General features: G+C 37.0%; 1 protein-coding gene across 1 annotated transcript in view; it reads left to right on the top strand.

Annotated features, from left to right (window-relative positions):
• Window positions 1-7,350, top strand: part of LOC110458808 (integrin beta-6-like) — a 42,886-nt gene extending 35,536 nt beyond the window's left edge. Inside the window, exons 17-22 of the mRNA XM_021510724.1 lie at window positions 1,148-1,248; window positions 1,798-1,884; window positions 4,729-4,867; window positions 5,162-5,278; window positions 6,517-6,686; window positions 6,969-7,350. Of these exons, the coding sequence (XP_021366399.1) occupies window positions 1,148-1,248; window positions 1,798-1,884; window positions 4,729-4,867; window positions 5,162-5,278; window positions 6,517-6,686; window positions 6,969-7,049 (695 nt within the window). The 3' untranslated portion in view covers window positions 7,050-7,350. The remainder of the gene's footprint in view (window positions 1-1,147; window positions 1,249-1,797; window positions 1,885-4,728; window positions 4,868-5,161; window positions 5,279-6,516; window positions 6,687-6,968) is intronic.
• The last annotated feature ends 5,113 nt before the right edge of the window (window positions 7,351-12,463 follow it).

Raw genomic sequence — 12,463 nt, 5'->3', positions numbered from 1 at the left:
GAGTGGTGGAGGTGATCAGGTTCCTTGTCACACAGGTGTGTGTGACTGAGTGGTGGAGGTGATCAGGTTCCTTGTCACACAGGTGTGTGTGACTGAGTGGTGGAGGTGATCAGGTTCCTTGTCACACAGGTGTGTGTGACTGAGTGGTGGAGGTGATCAGGTTCCTTGTCACACAGGTGTGTGTGACTGAGTGGTGGAGGTGATCAGGTTCCTTGTCACACAGGTGTGTGTGACTGAGTGGTGGAGGTGATCAGGTTCCTTGTCACACAGGTGTGTGTGACTGAGTGGTGGAGGTGATCAGGTTCCTTGTCACACAGGTGTGTGTGACTGAGTGGTGGAGGTGATCAGGTTCCTTGTCACACAGGTGTGTGTGACTGAGTGGTGGAGGTGATCAGGTTCCTTGTCACACAGGTGTGTGTGACTGAGTGGTGGAGGTGATCAGGTTCCTTGTCACACAGGTGTGTGTGACTGAGTGGTGGAGGTGATCAGGTTCCTTGTCACACAGGTGTGTGTGACTGAGTGGTGGAGGTGATCAGGTTCCTTGTCACACAGGTGTGTGTGACTGAGTGGTGGAGGTGATCAGGTTCCTTGTCACACAGGTGTGTGTGACTGAGTGGTGGAGGTGATCAGGGTCCTTGTCACACAGGTGTGTGTGACTGAGTGGTGGAGGTGATCAGGTTCCTTGTCACACAGGTAATTAATTAGTTATAACTGAGTTGTACCGGCGTGTTGGCATTGATCTTGTTTCCTTACAGGTATGTTGCCACCATAGGTGTTAACCTCTGACACCTCCAATGAGGGAGATCGCCCTCATTCCACATTTCAAATGAGGGAGAAAGTGCATGAAACGCAACTGGAACAGCTTTGTTCAGTTTATCTTTCCCTTTTATTTATCAAACATAACTCCAAAAAGTAGTTATTTGATTTAGACACACCTGTTATGATCATTAGACACACACTGCAGTAAATAGTAGATAATTTGACCACAGAATGTAGATTTGTGTGAGTTTGGAGATCGAGGATAGGTAAATTGTGGCCACAATGAGGGAGGTTAGACATATATGTGTCACATCGGTATTTTGTTGTAACGATGAGTTGTCCATGTAAGTGATCAGGTTCATTGTCATACATGTGTCATGTTATACAGGTAACGGTGTATGTGACTGTCAGGAGTGTCGCTGTAACGAGGGATACATGGGAAAACTTTGTGACTGCCCTCTGTCCACTGCCAACTGCGAAAATAACGGGGTAATTAAACTCCTTCTATCCCATAAAGTTCATGTAAGGAATGACCATCATTTTGATGGCATACATGGTGATATAAATGCAGTTGGCAACGAACATATGCTATGGAGATGAAACACAGTTAGCACTCCACACAAAATATGTTTATTGCAAACTACCATAGATGCCGTCAAAAATGGTCATTCCTTATATGAACTTTATGAAACGTCGTCAAAATGAAGGCGTATGAAGGCGAATATCCGAACAATTATTTAAATGATGCACGAAGACAAGACAGAGTGGGTTGCTTCATTATTGTAACTACGGTAGTCGTGGTTGCTAGGATAAGATAGTTCTAATGAATCGTCATCGATATATGAGTAAATTTTAAAAATACACAGTGAAGCAAAATATTTTCCTTTTAATAGCTTTGGGTTTTATTCTGAGTAGCACTTTTCTCATTTTTGCATTTATAGTGGTCGTTACGGACGGTCGTTTAAGTGTCCTGGTCATTCAGTAAAATTATATTATGAGTGTAGCTAGTACTATGTGTTCGACTCTTATCTATTTCAGACAATTTGCTCTGACAATGGCGACTGCCGATGTGGAAAGTGTGAATGTAATTCTTCTTATACTGGAGTCCTTTGTGAGCAATGCACGGTAAGTCTTATACTGGAGTCCTTTGTGAGCAATGCACGGTAAGTCTTATACTGGAGTCCTTTGTGAGCAATGTACGGTAAGTCTTATACTGGAGTCCTTTGTGAGCAATGTACGGTAAGTCTTATACTGGAGTCCTTTGTGAGCAATGTACGGTAAGTCTTATACTGGAGTCCTTTGTGAGCAATGTACGGTAAGTCTTATACTGGAGTCCTTTGTGAGCAATGTACGGTAAGTCTTATACTGGAGTCCTTTGTGAGCAATGTACGGTAAGTCTTATACTGGAGTCCTTTGTGAGCAATGTACGGTAAGTCTTATACTGGAGTCCTTTGTGAGCAATGTACGGTAAGTCTTATACTGGAGTCCTTTGTGAGCAATGTACGGTAAGTCTTATACTGGAGTCCTTTGTGAGCAATGTACGGTAAGTCTTATACTGGAGTCCTTTGTGAGCAATGTACGGTAAGTCTTATACTGGAGTCCTTTGTGAGCAATGTACGGTAAGTCTTATACTGGAGTCCTTTGTGAGCAATGTACGGTAAGTCTTATACTGGAGTCCTTTGTGAGCAATGTACGGTAAGTCTTATACTGGAGTCCTTTGTGAGCAATGTACGGTAAGTCTTATACTGGAGTCCTTTGTGAGCAATGTACGGTAAGTCTTATACTGGAGTCCTTTGTGAGCAATGTACGGTAAGTCTTATACTGGAGTCCTTTGTGAGCAATGTACGGTAAGTCTTATACTGGAGTCCTTTGTGAGCAATGTACGGTAAGTCTTATACTGGAGTCCTTTGTGAGCAATGTACGGTAAGTCTTATACTGGAGTCCTTTGTGAGCAATGTACGGTAAGTCTTATACTGGAGTCCTTTGTGAGCAATGTACGGTAAGTCTTATACTGGAGTCCTTTGTGAGCAATGTACGGTAAGTCTTATACTGGAGTCCTTTGTGAGCAATGTACGGTAAGTCTTATACTGGAGTCCTTTGTGAGCAATGTACGGTAAGTCTTATACTGGAGTCCTTTGTGAGCAATGTACGGTAAGTCTTATACTGGAGTCCTTTGTGAGCAATGTACGGTAAGTCTTATACTGGAGTCCTTTGTGAGCAATGTACGGTAAGTCTTATACTGGAGTCCTTTGTGAGCAATGTACGGTAAGTCTTATACTGGAGTCCTTTGTGAGCAATGTACGGTAAGTCTTATACTGGAGTCCTTTGTGAGCAATGTACGGTAAGTCTTATACTGGAGTCCTTTGTGAGCAATGTACGGTAAGTCTTATACTGGAGTCCTTTGTGAGCAATGTACGGTAAGTCTTATACTGGAGTCCTTTGTGAGCAATGTACGGTAAGTCTTATACTGGAGTCCTTTGTGAGCAATGTACGGTAAGTCTTATACTGGAGTCCTTTGTGAGCAATGTACGGTAAGTCTTATACTGGAGTCCTTTGTGAGCAATGTACGGTAAGTCTTATACTGGAGTCCTTTGTGAGCAATGTACGGTAAGTCTTATACTGGAGTCCTTTGTGAGCAATGTACGGTAAGTCTTATACTGGAGTCCTTTGTGAGCAATGTACGGTAAGTCTTATACTGGAGTCCTTTGTGAGCAATGTACGGTAAGTCTTATACTGGAGTCCTTTGTGAGCAATGTACGGTAAGTCTTATACTGGAGTCCTTTGTGAGCAATGTACGGTAAGTCTTATACTGGAGTCCTTTGTGAGCAATGTACGGTAAGTCTTATACTGGAGTCCTTTGTGAGCAATGTACGGTAAGTCTTATACTGGAGTCCTTTGTGAGCAATGTACGGTAAGTCTTATACTGGAGTCCTTTGTGAGCAATGTACGGTAAGTCTTATACTGGAGTCCTTTGTGAGCAATGTACGGTAAGTCTTATACTGGAGTCCTTTGTGAGCAATGTACGGTAAGTCTTATACTGGAGTCCTTTGTGAGCAATGTACGGTAAGTCTTATACTGGAGTCCTTTGTGAGCAATGTACGGTAAGTCTTATACTGGAGTCCTTTGTGAGCAATGTACGGTAAGTCTTATACTGGAGTCCTTTGTGAGCAATGTACGGTAAGTCTTATACTGGAGTCCTTTGTGAGCAATGTACGGTAAGTCTTATACTGGAGTCCTTTGTGAGCAATGTACGGTAAGTCTTATACTGGAGTCCTTTGTGAGCAATGTACGGTAAGTCTTATACTGGAGTCCTTTGTGAGCAATGCACGGTAAGTTCCTTCTTATCATACGGGATTTTAGTAAGATGATAAAAACGTTCAAACTGCTATAGGTACTTTCGTAACATAACACCAGTGATTATATTTGTAACAAGCTAAGTAACTCGAACATCCTTATTCGTCTGATACAACTTCGATAATTTAATGCCGGGGTCAAGGGTCACGGTAAAGGCCAGAAGGTTAACACTAACTCAATTGGTTATGGAAGGGAAGCACTTTATACAAGCTCATGAATGCAACTTCTCTAGAACACAATTGAAAACTCAAAGATCAAAATTACCGAATCATGCAAGATAAATGTGGACACTTGCTTGGGAATCAATTAAACACTGTTTTGACCCTAGTTTGATCGGATGTCGGAACAGATGGTCACAATGCCATATGTAAATGAAATCTCAAAACAGTTGGGGTTTGCAACATTATTAATTCAATTTTAGTTACATTACAATTTCTAAGATATGTTGAGCTACAGTAGCTCCTCAAGCTAATAAGGACCGATATACATAACTGTGTTTAACTCCAAAACGGCTTTATGTTAATATATCTGCCATTTTACCTATTTTTTTAAGTACTGAGATCGTGTGAGGGTAATCTTGTTTATGATATTCCTGTTAAACTTATCTGTTTAAAGAGTTGTGCCGAGGGTCTGTGTGACAGTAACCGCGCGTGCGCCATGTGTACCCTTAAGGACGACGACAAGTCCGGAGATATGGGACGGGAGGAGTGTCAAAGCAACTGTCAGCATGTCACCCTCGTCGATGACTTGGACTGTAAGTATCACATCAGTATTGTGTGTTCATTTGGTCCCTTCATGAAGGGATGCAGGGAAGTGAGCCGTAAGCAAAAATAGATGAACTGTTGCTTTGAAGTTCATTTACTTACTTTGTATAGGGACCATTCTTACAAGTACACTATGTATAACTTGCATTATAAAATGTATGTATTGATACCTGTCCATGTCTCATTACAGCACACCATAACAAAAGAGACTTTTCCATTCAGACTATTTGTTTCCATATTTCTTCTTGGAGATGTTCAGGAGAAAATATTCCTTTTCATTTCAGCTGTGAGAAAAAACGATTCTCAGACGTGTAAATTCAAAGACGCTGATAATTGCGTGATGTCGTTCATTCTTCATATCGAGGACGGAGACCGGGTGGTGTTTGTCAAGAAAACCACAGGTTTGTATGTTAGCTTTTCTCAAAATCACTCACCGATTACATTGTACTGTATTTCTGTTGTCTACTAATGTTCCCTCAATGTAACAACCCACATATTTCTGTCTAATCACCATGGTGACAAACTTGTGTTTCAAACTTTTATTTTGCATCTCTAGCATCATCAATAAGTCCTAAAGGACGACACAATTTTGTGATGAACTGTTTTTCATTTTTGGAATACTGTATCTATTACTGTATCTAATACTGTATATAATACTGTATATATTACTGTATATAATACTGTATTTAATACGGTATATAATACTGTATCTATTACTGTATCTAATACGGTATATAATACTGTATATAATACTGTATATAATACTGTATCTGTTACTGTATCTACTACTGTATATAATACTGTATCTATTACTGTATCTAATACTGTATATAATACTGTATCTAATACTGTATATAATACTGTATGTAATACTGTATATAATACTGTATCTATTACTGTATCTAATACTGTATCTAATACTGTATATAATACTGTATCTAATACTGTATATAATACTGTATGTAATACTGTATATAATACTGTATCTATTACTGTATCTAATACTGTATATAATACTGTATATAATACTGTATCTATTACTGTATCTACTACTGTATATAATACTGTATCTATTACTGTATATAATACTGTATCTATTAGTGTATCTAATACTGTATATAATACTGTATCTAATACTGTATATAATACTATATCTATTACTGTATATACTACTGTATATAATACTGTATATATTACTGTATCTAATACTGTATATAATACTGTATCTAATACTGTATCTATAACTGTATCTACGGTATTTAATACTGTATCTAATACTGTATCTATTACTGTATCTAATACTGTATCTAATACTGTATCTATTACTGTATCTACGGTATTTAATACTGTATCTAATACTGTATCTATTACTGTATCTAATACGGTATATAATACTGTATCTATTACTGTATCTATTACGGTATATAATACTGTATCTATTGTGTATATTAACTTCTTTCAAGGTGCAATCACCGGTTTGTGTTTTACGTCCATCTTTCTTGTATTGTTTCCCGAAGAACGAACCAATTACCAACCAATGTATTTATATGATCCCTCAATGTAACGTCATAAGAAGTTACCCATATTTGTCTGTTCCTTCAAACAACCAATCATTCCATTGTCTATACGTCTGTTACAGCGTGCCCGCCGAAGCCAGCTAATATTCTGATACTTGCCATCAGTATCTCCGCCGCTGTGTTCCTGGTTGCCCTCATCCTCTTGGTTCTGTGGAGACTGTTTGCGTTCTTTTACGATGGTATCGAGTACTCCAAGTTCGAAGAAGAAATTAAAAATCCGAAATGGGGCTTTGTGAGTTTGATTTATTTTATAATCAGGCGTATTAACAATAATTCTATAACATAACCTTATTCTGACAAACAATACTAGGTCGATTGAAACTATTATCTGCCGTTTTCTTATTCGGGAAAAGTATTATAAATATATACACAGGTCTTCAATATTGTTATAAAGGCTATAGAGATAATAGGGCTGGGTTAGGGTTAACCGTTAACCCTTACCCAATATCAGACTTTACAGTGTAACGTGGCCTTACTGAAAACATATTAACTCATATCGTCACGTCACTTTCAGGATGACAACCCCTTGTTTGTGAGCCCGACGTCCAGGTATGAAAACCCGATGTGTGATCAACAAACAGAGGCACGATTCTAATGAACTGTTAGGGAACCTCAGTTTTAACATTGGATGTTTCGTCTTGTATAGGGCGACATAGAGGGTGCGTCTGACCATAGTATACCAACGTTAACCTACGCTCGGAAGGATCTCAGTGTGAACGTAAAACATCGGTTATTAGTTTACATAGGTGTCAACCTCTGAAACCTCCAATGAGGGAGCTCTCACTCATTCCACATTTTAAATGAGGGAGAAAGTGTGTGAAACGCGACTGAAACTGCTTCGCTCAATATATCTTTCCCGTTGTATCAAGATAACTGCAAAGAGAGTATTCATTTGATTCCGACCCACATGTTATGATTATTACACACATTCCTGCAGTAACTAGGATTTTAAGGTGTACATAAACGTTTGATATCTTTCCTAAAGAACAAAGATTACCAGGATCGCATCGGGTGTCTCAATCTATAGAAAAACATAGTCCGATCACCATAAATATCTTATCCTTAAAACGATATTGTAAACAAATATTGTCTCAATCTAAAACCATAATAATGAATGTCTAATATAAAAATATACCAAGATTGCATTGGGTGTCACAATAAAAACAACGATACAGTCAGTTCACAATAAATAGCTTATTTTTAAATAGATATGATTTGATCACACCGAACAAATGACATAACGTCTCATTTGATGTGTCATCCTTAAAAATGATAATATGATATTGGGCGTTTCTTACTAAAACACAATGAGATCATATTGGGCGTTTCTTACTAAAACATAATGAGATCATATTGGGCGTTTCTTACTAAAACATGATAAGATCATATTGGGCGTTTCTTACTAAAACATAATGATATCATATTGGGCGTTTCTTACTAAAACATTATGAGATCATATTGGGCGTTTCATCCTAAAACATGATAAGATCATATTGGGCGTTTCTTACTAAAACATAATGAGATCGTATTGGGCGTTTCTTACTAAAACATTATGAGATGATATTGAGCGTTTCATCCTAAAACATGATAAGAGCATATTGGGCGTTTCTTACTAAAACATAATGATATCATATTGGGCGTTTCTTACTAAAACATTATGAGATCATATTGGGCGTTTCATCCTAAAACATGATAAGATCATATTGGGCATTTCTTACTAAAACATGATAAGATCATATTGGGCGTTTCTTACTAAAACATAATGAGATCATATTGGGCATTTCTTACTACAACATAATGAGATCATATTGGGCGTTTCATCCTAAAAGATGATAAGATCATATTGGGCGTTTCTTACTACAACATAATGAGATCATATTGGGCGTTTCTTACTAAAACATGATAAGATCATATCGAGTGTTTCATCCTAAAAGATGATAAGATCATATTTGGCGTTTCTTACTAAAACATGATTAAATCATATCGGGTGTTTCTTACTAAAACATAATGAGATCATACTGGGCGTTTCTTCCTAAAACATGGTAAGATCATATTGGGCGTTTCTTACTAAAACATTATGAGATCTTATTGGGCGTTTCATCCTAAAACATGATAAGATCATATTGGGCGTTTCTTACTAAAACATGATAAGATCATATTGGGCGTTTCTTGCTAAAACATTATGAGATCTTATTGGCCGTTTCTTACTAAAACATAATGAGATCATATTGGGCGTTTCTTACCACAACATAATGAGATCATACTGGGCGTTACATACATTATGAGATCTTATTGGCCGTTTCTTACTAAAACATGATAAGATCATATTGGGCGTTTCTTACTAAAACACAATGAGGTCAAATTGGGCGTTTCTTCCTTAAACATGATAAGATCATATTGGGCGTTTCTTACTACAACATAATGAGATCATATTGGGCGTTTCTTACTAAAACATTATGAGATCTTATTGGGTGTTTCATCCTAAAACATGATAAGATCATATTGGGCGTTTCTTACTAAAACACAATGAGATCAAATTGGGCGTTTCATCCTAAAACATAATGAGATCATATTGGGCTTTTCTTACTAAAACATGATAAGATCATATTGGGCGTTTCTTACTAAAACATAATGAGATTAATTGGGCGTTTCTTACTAAAACATAATGAGATCATATTGGGCGTTTTTTACTAAAACATAATGAGATCATATCGGGCGTTTTTTACTACAATATAATGAGATCATATTGGGCGTTTTTTACTAAAACATAATGAGATCATATTGGGCGTTTCTTACTAAAACATTATGAGATCATATTGGGCGTTTCTTACTAAAACATAATGAGATTAATTGGGCATTTCTTACTAAAACATAATGAGATCATATTGGGCGTTTGTTACTAAAACATAATGAGATCATATTGGGCGTTTTTTTACTAAAACATAATGAGATCATATTGGCGTTTGTTACTAAAACATAATGAGATTAATTGGGCGTTTCTTACTAAAACATAATGAGATCATATCGGGCGTTTTTTACAAAAACATAATGGATCATATTGGGCGTTTTTTACTAAAACATAAGGAGATCATATTGGGCGTTTTTTTACTAAAACATAATGAGATCATATTGGGCGTTCTTTTACTAAAACATAATGAGATCATATTGTGCGTTTGTTACTAAAACATAATGAGATCATATTGGCGTTTGTTACTAAAACATAATGAGATCATATTGGGCGTTTCTTACTAAAACATTATAAGATCATATTGGGCGTTTCTTACTAAAACATAATGATATCATATTGGGCGTTTGTTACTAAAACATAATGAGATTAATTGGGCGTTTCTTACTCAAACATAATGAGATCATATCGGGCGTTTTTTACTAAAACATAATGGATCATATTGGGCGTTTTTTACTAAAACATAATGAGATCATATTGGGCGTTTTTTTACTAAAACATAATGAGATCATATTGGGCGTTTCTTACTAAAACATTATAAGATCATATTGGGCGTTTCTTACTAAAACATAATGAGATCATATTGGGCGTTTGTTACTAAAACATAATGAGATTAATTGGGCGTTTCTTACTAAAACATAATGAGATTAATTGGGCGTTTCTTACTAAAACATAATGAGATTAATTGGGCGTTTCTTACTAAAACATAATGAGATTAATTGGGCGTTTCTTACTAAAACATAATGAGATTAATTGGGCGTTTCTTACTAAAACATAATGAGATTAATTGGGCGTTTCTTACTAAAACATAATGAGATTAATTGGGCGTTTCTTACTAAAACATAATGAGATTAATTGGGCGTTTTTTACTAAAACATAATGAGATCATATTGGGCGTTTTTTACTAAAACATAATGAGATCATACTGGGCGTTACATACTAAAACATGATAAGATCATATTGGGCGTTTCTAACTAAAACATAATGAGATCATATTGGGCGTTTCTTACTAAAATTGTTACATAGTATCATAAACTAGCTTAAAACATATTAAAGTAAATGTCAGATCTTATATGATGCCTGATACTACGAACAGTCTGATAGCATCGGACATCTCACGCAAAAATAAGTATAATAACCACGAGTCGAATTTTCATCCTGAAATAAGTAACAAAATCATATCTGACGTCTGTCCTGAAATAAATATATATGCAAGACCACACACTTGTGTTTTTCTAACGAATCAGAAAGCACGAGTTTATTGCGCGGACGAATATATTCACGAGTGCGCTCCGCGCACTCGTGAATATACATGTCCGCGCAATAAATGGGTGCTTTCTGATTCGTTAGGAAAACTCAAGTGTGTGGTCTTGCTTTTATCACATACCTTCCGTATTGGGTAGAGATCGATACAAATTTTTGTTTTGCAAATACCGGAAACTTTTCAGTTCGCCATGACAAGGATATTTCCATACAAAGTAGTTTCGGCTAGTAGGTAAATACAGCATTCCGTATTGCACATGTGCAATACAGAACGTTGTATTTCATGATCTGCAAATTGCTTGTTTTACTATAACAAGATTCAACAGGTATGTGATAAAAGATCATAACTGACGTCTCATCCAAGCAATACGATATCTCCTCGTGATATACAAGTATTATCAGAACAATTTGAACGTTTCGTTCTAAAATTATTATAATAATTTAATACACATCCGACGTTTTATAATCAGTACTGTCCTATCATACTGAATGTTCCTTCCTAATATAAAAAACATGATCCCATCGCACGTCTCAACAAAAAAAGTGTGGGGAGTGGGGTTATTTAGATCATAGATCATACTAAGTGCTTACAAAGAATGTGTCATTCTAAAATATGTTATCACATTGACCGTGTCATTGTATAAAGTGTATCATGTGATATGTGTTCATGATCACATATACTTATATCACATCGAGTGTCCTATTCTGACAACAACCTCGCAGCAATGGAGTCCTGGCCGACATACTGTTCTGTTATTTTGTTTATGTCCTCAACGATGTCCGCCTGTTATATCTTCAACATTAACATTCCAAAGTTCGAGTGAGTAGTGCGCTACTCAGGACAGGACGGGGAGTCCTCCCTAATTTGAGATGGTGTCGGGATGTTTTTTGCAGAAACAATACGACGAAAACAACGGAAAACGATTATGCACTACACGTTTGATATCAATCCTGTTATCACCAAAACCTGTACATAATATTTCTCTTACACCGGTCATGTTGTGTTGTACTACACCGGTTAGCTTGTGTTGTACTACACCGGTCATGTTATGTTGTACTACACCGGTCATGTTGTGTTGTACTACACCGGTTAGCTTGTGTTGTACTACACCGGTCATGTTGTGCTGTACTACACCGGTCATGTTGTGTTGTACTACACCGGTTAGCTTGTGTTGTACTACACCGGTTAGATTGTGTTCTACTACACCGGTTAGCTTGTGTTGTACCTCACCGGTTAGCTTGTGTTGTACTACACCGGTTAGCTTGTGTTGTACTACACCGGTAAGCTTGTGTTGTACTACACCAGTCATGTTGTGTTGTACTTCACCGGTTAGCTTGTAAGGTCTATTTATAAGAAGTTGATGCTTTTATTTGAAATCGTTTACTTGATTATATTGCCTGATTGTATTAATTGTATTGTTAGATATTATTAAATAATGTGTGTGTTGCTTTGTTCCTACTGTAGAGAATACAGGCATACTATATAAAATATAAGGGAAACATTGTTTTGAGAATTTTCCTAGAAACTAATTAAGAGCTACCGTGCCGCAATCTTTCGGAAAAACGTGGTTAAAATGAAAGTCTGAAAATCCAATAAATATTATAAGTATATCGGTATGAACAGATTCCAAAGACAAACGGTTGCGTCAATTATAAATGTGCGAAGGCTTTCCCCGACTGATACTTATCTCACCTAGCGAAGAGTGGAAGCCATGGGTAGCTTTTCCCCGACTGAGACTTCTCTCACCAAGCGCAGAGTGGAACCCATGGATAGCTTTTAA

The sequence above is a fragment of the Mizuhopecten yessoensis genome, unplaced genomic scaffold (assembly GCF_002113885.1).
Source record: "Mizuhopecten yessoensis strain PY_sf001 unplaced genomic scaffold, ASM211388v2 scaffold9833, whole genome shotgun sequence".
NCBI lineage: Eukaryota > Metazoa > Mollusca > Bivalvia > Pectinida > Pectinidae > Mizuhopecten > Mizuhopecten yessoensis.
Note: the sequence above shows the minus strand (reverse complement) of the source record. Positions and strands in the feature narration are given on the sequence as shown.